We start from the raw sequence: 15,864 nt of genomic DNA, 5'->3' as shown, positions 1-15,864 counted from the left end.
CAACATCCTCAGTCATTAGGGAATCACAAGTCAAAACACAAGGAGATACCACTTTCCACCCACTAGAACAGCTATAATAAAAAAAAAAAAAACAACAAGTGTTGGTGAGTATATGGAGAAACTGGAACTGAAACCTTCATACACTTGCTGGTGGACATGTAAAATGTTACAGATGCTGTGGAAATCCAGTTTGGCAGTTCCTCAAAAAACACATGATCCAGCAATTCCACTCCTAGGCATATCCTCAAGAGAAATGAAAACAGGTACTCAGATACTTACATGTGAACGTTCACAGCAGCGCTATTCATAATAGCCAAACAGCAGAAACAACTCAAATGCCCATCAACGGATGAACAAAGTGTAGTAAATGCTACATACGATGGAACATTATTCAGCCATAAAAGGGAATGAAGTATGGATGCATGGATGAAAAGAGCTAGACAGTAAGGATCAAATATTATAGGATTCCATTTATAAGAAATATCTGGAATAGGTACACTCATAGAAACAGAAAGCAGACGGTGGTAGCTGGGGACTGGGGGAAGGAGGGAATGAAGAGTATTTACTTAATGTATAGGTTTTATTCTGGGATGATAAAAATGTTTTGGAACTAAATGGAATCGGTGGTTGTGAAATGTGTATTTACTAAATGCCACTGAATTGTTCATTTTTAGATGATTAATTTTTGTTAGGTGAATTTCATCTCAATTTTAAAAAATCATAGCTTCTTTGTATCTAGCACCAGAACTTAAAAAGTTCTCAATCACTGTCTCATTTGTTCTCCAAAACACCTGTTGAGATTCATGTCCTGCAACAGGATTATTCCCATAGACAATAAAGCACAGAATTTGTGATAATTTATACAAATGCTTGCTAAATAAAAGTCCATAGTTGCAGCTGTAGGCGTTCAAAAATGTCAGCTGAATAAGCAAATAAATGTTTCCAAAGTCCTAGTGTCTTTTCTAGTATGCCAAACAGCCATATTACAAATTCTCACACATATATACCCCAGATGCAAAACAACCTCTATAAATAAACTTTTTAAAATTTCGAAGTTTTGGGGCGCCTGGGTGGCTCAGTCATTAAGCGTCTGCCTTGGGCTCAGGTCATGGTCCCAGGGTCCTGGGATTAAGCCCCGCATCAGGGTTCCTGCTCAGCGGGAAGCCTGCTTCTCCCTCTCCCACTCCCCCTGCTTGTGTTCCCTCTCTTGCTGTCTCTCTCTGTCAAATAAATAAAATCTTAAAAAAATTTTTTTTGAAGTTTTTCCAAATTAAAGTTTTAAAGAGATGCTAACCAATGAAATAAGATGACTAATTTCAATTTTAGTGGAATCGTAAAAAAAATTTAAATAATGTTTCTTATCATTTAATGTTTAATTTACCATGAGAAATTTTTCTAGTTCCATATTAGAATTTTACTTATATTTCAATAATTAGTAGCCTATAATACATATTTTACATAGTTTAGCTCTTCCTACAAACCTTATATATAAAGACGTGTTTTTGTTTAAAAATAATTCCTGCCCAATTTTGTCATATTCTAGTCACTTGGATATATCCTATCTTTTTCACTTCATCTCTTCCATGTGCTCATTCAACTTTCAGTTTCACTCACGGGACACCACAGACCTCTTTGGTAAGTCTCTCTTCATCGGATCTTACCACTCTTTCACCCACTTCCTGCCACTTCTTGGATTTGCTTTAGAAACCTTTCTTCACTATTCACTTTAAAAAGACTATTCTGCCCATACTTTCCTCCATATTATCCCTCTTAAGGCTCATCATCTAAAAAACATGTCTTGTTTTGTTTTTCAACAAAGCCTAAAGGTCATGATTTAATTTTTTTTAAGATTTAATTTTTTTTTAATTTTTTTTTTTTTTTTTTGACAAAGAGACACAGTGAGAGAGGGAACACAAGCAGGGGGAGTGGGAGAAGGAGAAGCAGGCTTCCCGCCAAGCAGAGAGCCCAATGTGGGGCTCGATCCCAGGACCCTGGGACCACGACCCGAGCAGAAGGCAGACGCCCAACGACTGAGCCACCCAGGCGCCCCGGTCATGAATTAATTTTTAAGTCACAATGCACAACGGTCAGAATAAATGATGATGGAAAAAAATGACGATAAAGGTATCAACTGCTGTATCTACTCTGAAGCTAAGTAAGCTATGACACATAAAGAATAAAAAACTAGAAGGTCTTGGGGTGCCGGGCCGGCTCAGTGGCAGAGCATGCAACTCTTGATCCTGAGGTTGTGAGTTCAAGCCCCACGTAGACCTTACTCAAAACAAAACAAAACAAAAACGCACACACACAAACAACTAGAAAGTTTTAAAGAAGCAAGAATGAAGAGCAACTTTCTTAGTGGTGGTGTAGTATATCTGAAATACGCAAAGAACAATTATGCACCGTAAGTAACTGTCTATCAGAGTGTAAACAGTAATTGAAAAATCCAGCTACCAATAACCTAATACACAGCTTGCATAGAGCCTTGTCCTTTTTTGCATACAACTGGCACTACTTTTCCAAACTGAAAATGCTCATTAAACAAATAAAAATCATATAATTACTACTTAACTGAATGCAATAGGCAAAATTTTTAATGATTATTCAATAAATAATGCCAAATATATACAATGCTGAATAGCTGGTGCAAAACTTTGGTTTTACTGAATTCTGCTACATGAATAGAATGTTAAGTATACCCAATGTGTATTTATAGTAGTAACATTAATACTAAATACCCAACCATCCTCTAATTTTGTTCACTAATATTACAATACTTCCTTTATATAACAGTGTAAATAATTTCACTTGGAAAAAAATGAAGTCATTTAAAGCAGTTTAACACAAAGAAAGCCTATGTAGTGCCATCCCCATCAGCACCTTGTAAATGGGATTAGCCCAGCTCTGAAAATATTTACTTAATAATGCAGTAATGTCTCACATCTCCATGGGTCAGGCTTCTTGCTACATTAACAATGAGGAAGTAGCCGAGGACTCGACAGCAACCCAAAAACCAACAAGTAGAAAAACTGAACTATCATAAAGCCCACTCACTGGCCCCCACTGCCTCTGATTTTTATAAACCATTCTATCAAACTCACTGAGTTTTCTAGTCACAGCAAATCTCAAACAGCAAATTAGGGAAAGAGGCAGATGAGATGGAGCAAGGCAAGATGAGTATGACCATGGCAGTAAGAACAGACAGAAAGGAAAAAAGAACTACAAAACAGAAAGGAAGTCTATGCAAGTCTAATAATACAGGCTCTCCCAACTCTGTAATATAAGCAACACTGGAATTAAGAATTAGTTGCAGAACTATACCAAAGTGAGGGCCTTTAGGAAACCTACCTTTTCTGTGCCTCATTTTTTTATTCTCTATAATAACCATACAGTATGATGAGTTCTTCATCATACTGTATTTGATAAGCTTTTACTGTATTTAAAAATGATTTTTAAGCATTTTTTTTTTTTACTGATCCTAAAAGAAATATTGTAGAGAATTTGGAGACGACTAAAAGTGTAAAGAAAATTAAAATTGCCAATAACCTAGCACCCAGAGATAGCCATCATTTACATCTTAGTGCATTTTTTCCAGGTGTCTTCATATATAAGTATGTACATATACTTTATATAACATTTTTATTAACCTGGCATTATTTGTGGACATTTTCCCAACTCAGAAAGTCTTTATAGCATTATTTTAATGGCTACATATACCAGAATTTATTCTATCATTGCAGATTCTGGTTGCTATTTTATAAAGCATACTGTACTGCAAACAAGCCATAAAAAATAATCATTTATAAAATCTAGATACAGAAAGGAAATTTTTCAATGATCAGCTTACCAAACACCAAGAAAAATATTAAAAAGTTATGGTTCATAAAATCAGATTATCAAACACAATATTTAAGTTCAATGAACAAATAAGACATTCAGAAAGCCAAGTTTCTAAATAAGTTTTAGAAATGATCAGTTTAGGGACGCCTGGGTGGCTCAGTCATTAAGCATTTGCCTTCGGCTCAGGTCATGATCCCAGGGTCCTGGGATCGAGTCCCACATCAGGTTCCCTACTCTGCGGGAAGCCTGCTTCTCCCTCTCCCACTCCCCCTGCTTGTGTTCCTGCTCTCGCTGTCTCTCTGTCAAATAAATAAATAAATCTAAAAAAAAAAAAAAAAGAAATGATCAGTTTAAGTGATTTCTGATGCCAGCAATAACAGACTTTCAATTAAGAGAAATCTGGATTACTGCTATTAAATTACAATATTCTAGTAAAGTAGTACCTATGAACGACTATAGTCATTCTGCTCATTCATTCATTCATTAAGCAAATATTTATTGAGTACCTACTATATGGTAGGCACCATGATTGGCTGCATTAATATCAAGAGCCTTCTTTGTAATCTCAAAAACAAGGTAGCAGTATTTAATGCACTTTTACAAATGAAAAAATTCACCCCAAATCCTACTCTACCTCCTCTCTCATTGTACTTAACTACCCAGTGTCTAGTCTCTCCCACTAAACTGTGAGCAACTTGAGAACAGAGACTGACACCACCTCTAAATTTCCAACTTTTGGTATAAAACAGTTCAACAAAGTTTTGCTGAATGACTTTACAATACATAATTTTTAAGTCTTAATCTAAAAGCACACAAGTTTAAACAAATGGAATAATGTATACACTAATTTTAATGATGCAATTTTCATGCTATTTCTCATATTCCTATTGGTCTTCATAATCTTAATGGCTGCATAATATTCCATTGCACTTACATGATATGGTTTAGAAAACAATTATTCTAATATTCTCTTTGAATGTTGTTTCCAGTGTTTTTAGATTGTACAGCTAATGTTCCAGCAAACATATCTTGCCTTATAAATCTGACAGATTTATTTCTGACTAGAAAAATTGGGCTCAACTCTAGAAGACGATAATCTTCTACAATAAAAGTGAATATCAAAAGAAAAAGATTTTCACCCCATAGGCAGTTTTGAAGGACAGACAAAAACACACATACACACAAAGAAACTAGAATTTTTTTTTGGCCAAATCAATTTAAATAAATCCTCTGATACGATATGTATCGTCCAAAGTAAAGAATATTTTGCAGGACTGCTTCATGCATTATCTTTAGGAAACATACTTCTGGGGACAGGCAATACAAACTCTGAATTAAGAAACAAAATGTCTAACTAGAACATCAATGCTTTCCAAAGGAGGCACACACTTTACCTCCACCTTCTTGGATTCAGAGCTTGCTCAGACCCTCAGGTTACAGAAATATAATCAACTTCAGGCTTCTGAAGATGTCTTGATTCCCCTTTTCCACCATTTAGATTTTAAAGTAATAATCTACCAGGTAATATAAAAGCACTCAAGCTTTGATCTTAGATAGAAGGGACTTATGGGAAAGCCAACTGTACTTCAGAAATATGAAGCTAGTTTATATGCATACTCATCTAAAAAACTTGTGTTGAGCATCTACTATGGCATCTCTGCAGTATGGCCCTTCAGTGATTACTGAAATCATGGAGCCCGCCTCCTTTATTTGTTTTATTTGGAGGGAGCAAAGGAGAGGAAGAGAGAAAAACAGTTAACTATATTATAATTTAATCGTGGTCCAAGTATGATTGCTAACAATTATCTCTAATAAGGCAGAATATAATCTATAAAAGGTAACGTCGTCATAACGGAGGAAGGGCGCCTTTGAGACCAGCTAGAAGATATGCTCGAATATGTAATTTTTAAAAGAAGTACACAATTTAATTTATACCTTGTCTATATCAAATTTTTCACGAAGCCCAGTGAGTAATACCTGATTATAGTCTTGTACTGTTTGCTTTACAGGTTTTTTTCTTTCACGCAGGCATAAAATAGGGACTCTCTGAGACATATATAACAATTCAATTATTTGAAGCAGGAATTCTATAGATTGCTTAGAATATGGTACCTTTCGTCCCCCGCAGTTCCATTCACTGACTGCACTAACATTCCACACAATACAAAAGCGCATGCCGTGACAAAGACCTCCAAACACAAACATATAAAGCTATGCTTCTAAAACGCCCCTAAGGCGAACTTCACAGCTGGCACTTGTGGCACACTCAAGCCACCGCTAAGGCAGCTGTCACAGGCCAATCACATACACAACAGTGCCAGCGTGCCACCAAAGAAAGCTAAGCTGATGATCGGCGTACAAATCCCCCACCAAATAAAGAAAAGCCCTAAATCCCCACCCTGAAAAGCACAATGCCTGCACTACCCAGGAAACTCCCTAAAACAGCGAAAGGCTGGAGATTTAAAAGCAATAAATACCAGCTTATAGCTATACAGTAAAGCAAGGGTTTTATTTGAGCATTCACAAGAAAGAAGCCACACCACCCAATCATCACGGAAGTATCATCTGCTAGGTAGTAACACCAGGCTTTTTCAACTGAAAAAAGGAGAGTAGAGGGCAAGGGGAAAATTCAGGTCCTGCAGCCCCTCCCTCCCGGGCAGGGAACCTGGCTGCTGCGATCTCCGTATGCCAGGCCCTCTCCCACCCCTTTCCAGCCACCGCCTCCCACCGCGGGCCCAACAGCCTCCGGCTCTCTTACCTTCGCTTTGCCGGCCTCCAGTTTCTTCTGTCTCTCCTCGTCCTCCATGGCCTCTGAAGGGAAAGCTGGGGGAAGACAGGGAGAGGGTCGGGGGTAAAAAGGAAAGGTCGATTCCGGTAGAGGTGGGACCGCAGGATCCGCCGCCTAGGGAGCAGGGCCAGGCCTGGACCTCTCCCCCGCCCGGCGTGGAACCAGTCTCCGCGCTCACTGGCTGACCGTCCTCAGCCGCACGGGCAACGCCGTCACCGCCGCCGCCATCTTCGTCTCCACGTAAACACACGGCAAGGCGGGAGGGGGGGGGCACGTCGGGCCGCGCAGACGCCGCGAGCCCCGCCGCGCCGGGCAGGTGCGCTCGCGGCCCCGCCCCGCGCGCCGCCCCGCCCCCACTGGGCCCGCGCGCCTTTGCCCGGGCTACCCCGGCCTGGACCCCGGTTCGGACCCGGGCTCCCGCACGCGAGAAACCCACGTGGGTGAGCGCCCTTCCTCGGGGACGAAGGCTCCCCAGGTGGTGGCATGGCTGAGGAGCTCGGAGAGAGGGGGTGTGCCAGGGATGCCGGCAGGATTCCGCCCACCATGCAAGGGACTCAGTGGTCGCTTTTAAAACATTGAGATTTTTCACAGAAATAATACACTCCTAACGGCGAGGTTGGTGACCGATGAAAAACCCAAAGGAAAAGACTGGGGTGGGGCGGAGAGGAAAAGACCCACCGGACGTTAGTTTTTCAAACCAGATCGACTCCTCCAGTCGAAGAATTGGGAGATCAGCCAGCAGCTCTCAGTATTTCTATCGCTCAAAGTCGCTCCCTTTTCCCCACATCGGCCCGCCCAATCTCCGATTCATCCTTCAAGGCCCACCTCACAAGCCGCCACAAATAGCTTTTCTGATCTCTTTGTTCCCTCCACCGCAGTTAGGAGTATCCAGTCATAACTTAATCCCCTTCCACTCCTCCTTGGATCTCCCTCTTAGCAACGGTGTCCTGAAAGGAGGGTAGAGGCTTTGAAACCTGGGTCGGGGACAAAAGCCAGTATACACTTTCTAGCTTGAATGACCTTGAACAAGTTACCTGTCCTCCCTCAGCTTACCTGGAAGTTTTGAAAGGACTGTTAATATATGTCAGTCAATATATGTGACTGCCTCTGACGTATTAAAATGTCCTTAATTAATGGTTTTTTTCCTCTCCTCGTATTTCCTTTATGTACTCTGTATATTTTAGTAATTTATGCACCACTTCTTGGTTCACCTCATACTCTAGAGTCCTTGATGGCAGAGACTGTCCTGCTTATTTTGGCATTACTAAAATGACTAGCATAGTGTTTTGCACCCAATAAATATGTGTTAGATTGAATTAAGCCATTTTAATAATTTTCATCTCTTCCCTCAATACTTCCTTTTTTCTCCCCACTCTCTTACTCTCAAATCCATTTCTGAGGTGAGCTACACATGTTAATGTCTCAGGTTGATTACCCAGGCCCATCATGTTTCTCTGTTTTGAGCTAGGTTGGACTCTAGCAGATGTGAACTAAAATAAGCTATGAGTTCAATCATAGAAGTGGTGCTAGTGAAAATAGGGTTGAAAAATGAAAAGACTAAAGATCAAAAGTCTACCACTACCTGAAGACTAGGTTTAAATAGCTCTGATTTATAAATTCTTAGATTTTAAAAAGACTTTTTATTCTCAAATTCCACAATGCATACATATTTGTGCCAGTTGTAACACCCAAGTATATACTGACCTGTTATCTTAACCTGAATTCGGCAATAGATGAGATTAGACATTTTATCATAGGAATAAAAGAATTGAGCCAGTAAAAGGAGAAGTGATTTATTTAGTCACCCACTAAGCTAAGAGTCAAACTAGGACTACAACCAGGTGTTCTAATATTGCAGTGATTTAAATACTGCATGAATTAAGGGATTGTGTTTCTAGATTCCGATTGCCAAAAGGAGGAAGCCCTAAGTTACCTAACAAGGTATTTGTTAATAGTCAATGACTAAGGAAGTCAGCTGTTTGTTCCACTATATACTAAAAATGTTCAAAAACCTAAAGCAACAAGATTATTTCAACCTTTCCCTTCACTAAGACGGACCAATCATAGACACCTGTTTCATATATAATAGATGCGCAATAAATGTTGAAAGTTAATTGTGTGTTGACTTCTATTAGAAGGGCATGTGGCACTTGTGCTCTGATGCCTCCTTATGGCACCTATTCACGTCATGTCATTCATTCATTCCCTGACAAGATATTTGAGCAAAGACTTGAAAGATATGAGAGAATGAGCCACGGGGATAAGTGAGGATATAGGAAGTCTAAGGGCCCTGAAGTTAGAATGTGACTGTCATGTTGAAGAAAAAGCAGGACGTAAAGGTGGCTAGAGTACACTGAGGACGGAGAATAGTAGGAGATGAAGTCAGAGAAGTAATAGGAGGCCAGATCCTACAGAGTTCTGAAGGTCATTAGAAGGACTTTGGCTTTTACTTTTAGTGTGACAGGGAGCCACTGGAGAATGTTAAGCAGATGAGTGATATGATCTGGCTTATGTTGTTAAAGGATATCTGCGGCTATGATGATAGCCTGTGGGGGATCACTCTGGATGCTACTGCAATAACCCAGACAAGAGATAATGGGAGTTTGGACCATGGTAGTGGTAGTGAATCAGAATCTGTGTATATCTTGCACATGCAACTAATAATGCCACAGTAGTTGTATGTTGTATGTGAAGTTTGAGACAGAGAGGGAGTCACAGTTGAGTCTAATGTTTTTGGCCTGAGCAATTGGCGGAGTTGCCAGTAACTGAGATGGGGAAGAGCAAATTCGGAGGAGACCAAGAGTTCAGTTTTGGACGTAAGTTAGAGACACATATAGGTATACAAGAATTGATGTCACATAGACCCTCTGAGTCTGGAGTTCAGGAGACAGGTCCAAGCAAGAAATATAAATTTGAGAATAGCATATAGATGGTATTTTAAGTTAAGGGCTTGGATAAGATCATCCAGGGCCATGTTTGTCCAATACAGCAGCCTTTTAGCCACATGTGCTTATTGAGCATGTGAAATACATCTGGTCTGAACTGAGGTATGCTATAAGTGTAACAGTGCATTTCAAAGACTTAGAATTAAAACAAAAGAACTTAAAATATCTCATTAATATTAATGATGAGTGTCAATTGTAAAAAAGTACCTTGCATAGTTACCACTGCATCTCCTTTAGACAAAGTCACTCTTTCTGAATTAAAAACAGTCCTGAAGAGCTTCATAAGTCAAAGCCAAGAACAGAAATCGGAGGTTAAGACTGATCCATCAATCATGGATGGAATGACTGTACTGAAGAGAAATACGTTGATATTTCTACAAAAATTAAGATTCAGAAGCCACGCAGGGATATGTGAGAGATTTTCTGAAAGTGCTGATTTTCTGTCAGTAAAAATTCTTAAACTTAGAGCAACAATAAAATGCTTCCTGACAGAAAAATAAGATAATAATTTAATACCTCATATTAGTATAAAAATATTTTTATATTGATTATATGTTGAAATGCTAATATTTGAGGTATACTGGGTTAAATAATATATATATGAATTTTACCAGTTTCTTTTTACTTTTTTTGTTAATGTACCTACTAGAAAATTTCAAATTACATATGTGGTTTGCATTTGTGGCTCACATTACTTTCCTATTGAAACTTGCTGCTCTGGGGAGCAAGTTTAGATAAAGAAGTGATACAATGACTCCCTCTCAGAGCACTCCAACTCTAAAAGGGAGGGAAGGGGAGAGGAATCAGCAAATGAGAGTACAGAGGCTAGTTCAAGGAAGGAAAATTTTCCTCTACTCTTCAGAAGTTCTTCTGGATGGCCTAAGAATTAAATTGACATAAACAGATTAACAGGAGAGAACTGCATTTAATTTTGCATCTATGGGAGCCCCACATACATGAGAGGTTCAAAGACACAAAGGTAAAATGAGGTACATATGCCATCCTGAGCTAAGGAATGGGATGGGGTCTAGGGCATCAAAGGGGAGGAGGGCAATTTACAAGGCAGTACAAAAGTTGTTAAGTAATCAGATGTTTGCCTGCCATACTGATAAGTCATTCAGGTGAAATTTATATCTTGTAAGAACTCAAATTCTGGGAAAGACCCCCCAATTTAGACTTTTCCAGGTAGTTAAGGGAGGGGCAAAATCTCTCTTAAGCCAGCAGGGTTTTGATTGCATTCACGGTGATGAACTGTGGCAACTGCTGCTAACACATTAATTAAAATAAGGCCTGAAAAATGGCCCCGGAATTTAGAAAGGTGAAGGTCACTGGAGGTTTCCATGGAAGTTGTAAATCAATCGTTAACTCTTTCCTACTGAGTACAAACTCTGCTTCAGTATCCTTCTCAACAAAGAGCCCCTCGAAGTCACTTCCAATGGACCAGAATTGAAAAGGGAAATCCTATCTACTTGTCATTTCTGATTGGAGTTACATTCTACTGATTCTCTTGTATAACATCTGTACAACTCATAATTAAGCCACACTTCTTTTAGTGTTGACTTAATAGTGAGAATACTGCACTACACCTGTACTACACTACATCCCAAGAGGAATTAAAGATTTCTAAAGGTACTTTTTCTACTTTCCATTTAAATACATATCTTCCTCCACCTATGATGGGTTACATTCTGATAAACCCATCATAAATTGAAAATGCATTTGATACACCTAACCTACCAAACATAATAGTTTAGCCTAGCCTACCTTAAACTTGCTTAGAACACTTCTATTAGCCTACAGCTGGGCGAAATCATCTAACTCAAAGCCCATTTTATGTTGACTATTTCATGTAGTTTATTGAATACACTGAAATGAAAATTTATTGAATAATGTATTGAAATACTGTACTGAAAGAATGGTTGTAAGGGTACAAAATAGCTCTAAGTGTATCAGTTTTTTACCCTCATAACAGAGTGGCTGACTGGGAATTGGGGCTTGCTGCTGGGGCCTAGCATTGCGAGGAAGTCTACTGCAGATCAGTAATGCAGGAAAAGATCCAAATTCAAAATTCAAAGTACAGTTTCTACTGAATGCATATCACTTCGTCACTATAAAGTCAAAAAATTTTAAGTTGAACCATCTTTAATTGGGGATTGTCTGGAGTGCTAGTTCATATTGGCAAGATAGCAAACTAGTATATGAGGAGTACCTACTGGGATCAGCAAACAAGAGACTGCTCTAATTATAGCTAAATCATATTTTGAGAGGCTTTCTCCATCGCTCCCCACAGTACAGCCATGCCTTGTTTTATTGCTCTTCACAGATATTATGTGTCTTGCCAATTAATTGAAGGTTTGTGGTAACCCTATGCCAAGCAAGTCTATCAGCACCATTTTTCCAACAGCATTTGCTCACTTGTGTCTTTGTGTCACATTTTGGTAATTCTTGCAATAGTTCAAACGTTTTCATTAATATTATATTTGTTATGGTGATCTATGATAAGTGATTACGACTTGCCGAAAGCTCAGATGATGGGTAGCATTTTTTAGCAAAAAAGTATTTTCTAATTATGGAATGTACATTGATTTTTTAGACATAATTCTATCGCACACTTAGCAGACTACAGTACAGTGTAAACACAACTTTTATATACAATGAGAAACTAAAATATATATTTGACTCGCTTTATTCTGATATTCGCTTTATTGTGGTGGTCTGGAACTGAACCAGCAATATCTTCAAGGTATGCCTGTATTTTGTGATTGCCATTTCCATGTTCATTTGTTAATCCTTCACAAATTGGTCAGATAAGACCTAGCAGTCATTTCATTTTAGTAGCCAATATGTCACTAGACCTCAACCTCACGAAAGTTGCAGAAGTAACTGAAGCAATTCTTTAGATTATGTGTTTTAAAAAAAAAAGATGGTTCTTCTCTCTGAAATTGGGAGTAAATATAACTCCTAAATTCAGGAGGAGGGACATTACAGTTTGTCTTTAGCCTTTTCTCTTATGGATTAAATAATTTTTCTTTAGCTCTTTGTTATAGGGTCTATTTAAAATATATTTGATCACTTTAGTTGCCATTCACTGGATCTTTGCTAAATTCTAATAACTCACTCAAGTTAATCAAGTGATTTTCATTAAATATTTAAACTATGTGTCTCACCATAGCAGGTTATCTTGTGTTTTCCTATGTGCTTAACTCCTATTTCTATGTCACACATATTTTAATGACAATACTACATGATTGATTTATTAACCTCATTTTCATTTAAATGCAGACACATTTTTCCCTTATAATTCTGGTTTTGTTTTAACATGTGGCTTTCTGGAGTTTTTGCCTGAGTCAAGTACCAATATGCAATTCAATTATGTCCTTGTCCACAAATCTTTAAAATGTACATAGACTTTTAGAATTTTAATCCATTCTTTAAGGCACCTCGCCTACTGCTGAATTCTGTATTTTGTTATGAAACCATTTAAAAATGAGTCAGATTTAAAATGAGTCAGATTCCCTCAAATATCTCATCAATGACTCTTTCCAAACAGGTATCTATCTTTCTCATTTTTCAAAAGTATTCCTTGTGAAACTAAATACCAAGGATTTTACTGATTGCTTCTTTCAATTCTTCCAAGGCTAGAATAATACACTGATACAAGATCATATGATAATAAACTATTATCTTATTCTAACCTGGACCAAAATTATTCAGACAAAACTTTCATCTGTAATTTTTTTGCTAAACGAGATAGTAATTATCTACCTTATTGTTTCACCATTTTGTCCATCTTCACGTCTTTGTTTCTTCCCTAATTAGAAGACATTACCAGCTACCATTTCCACTGAACATTTCTCACCATCACTTGCCACTCAAATTGCCTAAAACAATGCTCAAAATCCTCCCTCCAATAGCAACATTTCCAAACTTCTCTATTTCAGTGACTGACATTCTTCCAGTCTCCTCAACTTAAAATTTTGGAGACATCTTGTATTCTTCTCTACCTCATCTATCATATCTATGAGGAACAGGTCCCATTGTGCTTTCTTTCCTACAGTCTTTTAATTCCTTCTAAGCTTTTCCTTTTCCACTGTCAACATGATGGACTAGACCCTCATTATCCATATTTTGAAAACTTCAGAAGACTCAAAGCTGGTACATTGGCTTCATTTCTCCCCATTACCCATTACATACTGTTCCCCATAACTGTCAGATCAGCTTTCTAAGATGCAACTTTCACAAAGTCATTCCATTATAAAATGACTCCTTACTGCCTAAATCCGTTATTCAAAACCTTCCATAACTTGCCCCAGTTCTACTATGACTCCTAACTCCAATTCCTCTCCCTCACCAACTCCCCATTCTAGTCAGAAAGGTGCTCAAGGGGCTCCTTATCACATTTCCTGCAAAGCCAGAAATCCATACAGTGTTATAGGCTTCATAAGACAAATATTTATGGGAATACAATTTTGCTTATTTTACAAATAAGGTGACTAGGCCCTTGTAATTAAGTTAAACTGAAGAAAAAGACATTAAATGCTAAAACCAAAAATGGCTATTTTTACTTATTAATAGAGATGAAGGGTATATAATAAAGAAAATAGGAGGAAGCATAGTGATGTATCTTCCACATTTTATAAAATAAGTAACAAAGGCCTGAGAGGCTAAATAATTTGCCCAACTTTTCATGGTTGGGTAGGAAAAGTCCTACCATGTCCTGGCCCCGGATCCCTGACCTAAGTGTTACTCCATTTTGCTAATCTGCTTCTCCAAACAAAATCAGTATCTGCTTACAGAATGTACTAAATAAAACTTAGGACATTTTTAGTTAATATTTTAGGTTTCAAAAGATTATTCATGACTTATGAAACTAGTACTTGTTTTTTTATTTTTTTAAAGATTTTATTTATTTATTTGACAGAGACAGAGACAGCAAGAGAGGGAACACAAGCAGGGGGAGCGGAAGAGGGAGAAGCAGGCTTCCCACGGAGCAGGGAGCCCGATGAGGGGCTCAATCCCAGGACCCTGGGATCATGACCTGAGCCGAAGGCAGACGCTTAACGACTGAGCCACCCAGGCACCCCGAAACTAGTACTTGTTTAAAGCGGCCTAATGAACTAATGATGTGTTAGAAAAATCTAAGGTGTAACTATTATCAAGATGGAATTATAAGGCAGTAATCCAAAAGATTGCAACAGATTACTGATTTTACTGAATAATTACTGAATAGAATACATACTTTTGAATAGAATACATAATTTCAGATCTTCAAGGATTTTCATATTGCCAAGCAGACAAAGAATATAAACTATATGAGTTTTCAAAAGAGTTATATCAAGGGCCCATGTGGTTTTTAGAGTCAGGATACATTTAAACATGAAAGAAAATTTTAAATAATTAATCTCAGTTTCTCTTCTGTTTCAGCCAAGAGTCTGTGAAATGCTGCATACCCACTATACTTATGATGTCCTTCTTTAGGCAAATTGCTCTGAGTTGCTATGGCTTGTGTTGGATTTGAGTGAAACCAGCCTGTTTGTCCTATGTTACTAATGTTTGAACCTCTGGGAAGACTGGGCACAAAGGAGGCTGACCTCCTGTGAGTTAGTGTGGTATAAAATTCTAACCAATTTTAGCACTCCATTTTGAATGGTGGTATATGGACCCAATCACATTCTCCCCCTCTGTAAAGTAAAATGCCTTGTGAACTAAGAGAATGTAGGCGTGATTCCAGTTTTCCATGAGACCTGTCATGTCATACTTCCCAGTCTTGGAAGTTCCCGGAGTAACTCTATGACTCAGAAATAATGTCCTGAACTACCTTATATCCCAGGATATCCATGTACAAAAACTCCATTGCCAAAGATGATCAAGTATAACTTCTCTTCTCATTTTTAAGGAACCTAATCAACCTATTAAACTATATGCCATTAAAAAATGGGCAAAATAACTACTGGGTATTTACCACAAAGATACAAATGTAGGGATCCGAAGGGGTACGTACACCCCAATGTTTATAGCAGCAATGTCCACAATAGCCAAACTGTGGAAAGAGCCAAGATGTCCATCGACAGATGAATGGATAAAGAAGATGTGGTATATATACACAATGGAATATTATGCAGCCATCAAAAGGAATGAGATCTTGCCATTTGCAACAACATGGATGGAACTGGAGGGTGTTATGCTGAGTGAAATAAGTCAATCAGAGAAAGACATGTACCATATGACCACATTGATATGAGGAATTCTTAATCTCAGGAAACAAACTGAGTGTTGCTGGAGTGGTGGGGG

The 15,864-nt window shown here is 38.3% G+C and overlaps 1 protein-coding gene across 10 annotated transcripts in view; it reads right to left on the bottom strand.

Annotated features, from left to right (window-relative positions):
• Window positions 1–15,864, bottom strand: part of AKAP9 (A-kinase anchoring protein 9) — a 197,921-nt gene that overhangs the window by 149,302 nt on the left and 32,755 nt on the right. For 8 of the 10 annotated variants that reach the window (XM_025872853.2, XM_073898797.1, XM_025872854.2 and 5 more), the window contains exon 1: window positions 6,599–6,862. In XM_025872853.2, the coding sequence (XP_025728638.2) occupies window positions 6,599–6,646 (48 nt within the window). In that variant the 5' untranslated portion in view covers window positions 6,647–6,862. Of the gene's footprint in view, window positions 1–6,598; window positions 6,863–15,864 lie in introns of those variants that run through there. The other 2 variants (XM_073898794.1, XM_073898793.1) reach the window with 1 other exon arrangement.

Source organism: Callorhinus ursinus, unplaced genomic scaffold (assembly GCF_003265705.2).
Source record: "Callorhinus ursinus isolate GAN/ISIS: 27379988/994484 unplaced genomic scaffold, GSC_fseal_2.0 scaffold12, whole genome shotgun sequence".
In the NCBI taxonomy this organism is placed as follows: domain Eukaryota; kingdom Metazoa; phylum Chordata; class Mammalia; order Carnivora; family Otariidae; genus Callorhinus; species Callorhinus ursinus.
Note: the sequence above shows the minus strand (reverse complement) of the source record. Positions and strands in the feature narration are given on the sequence as shown.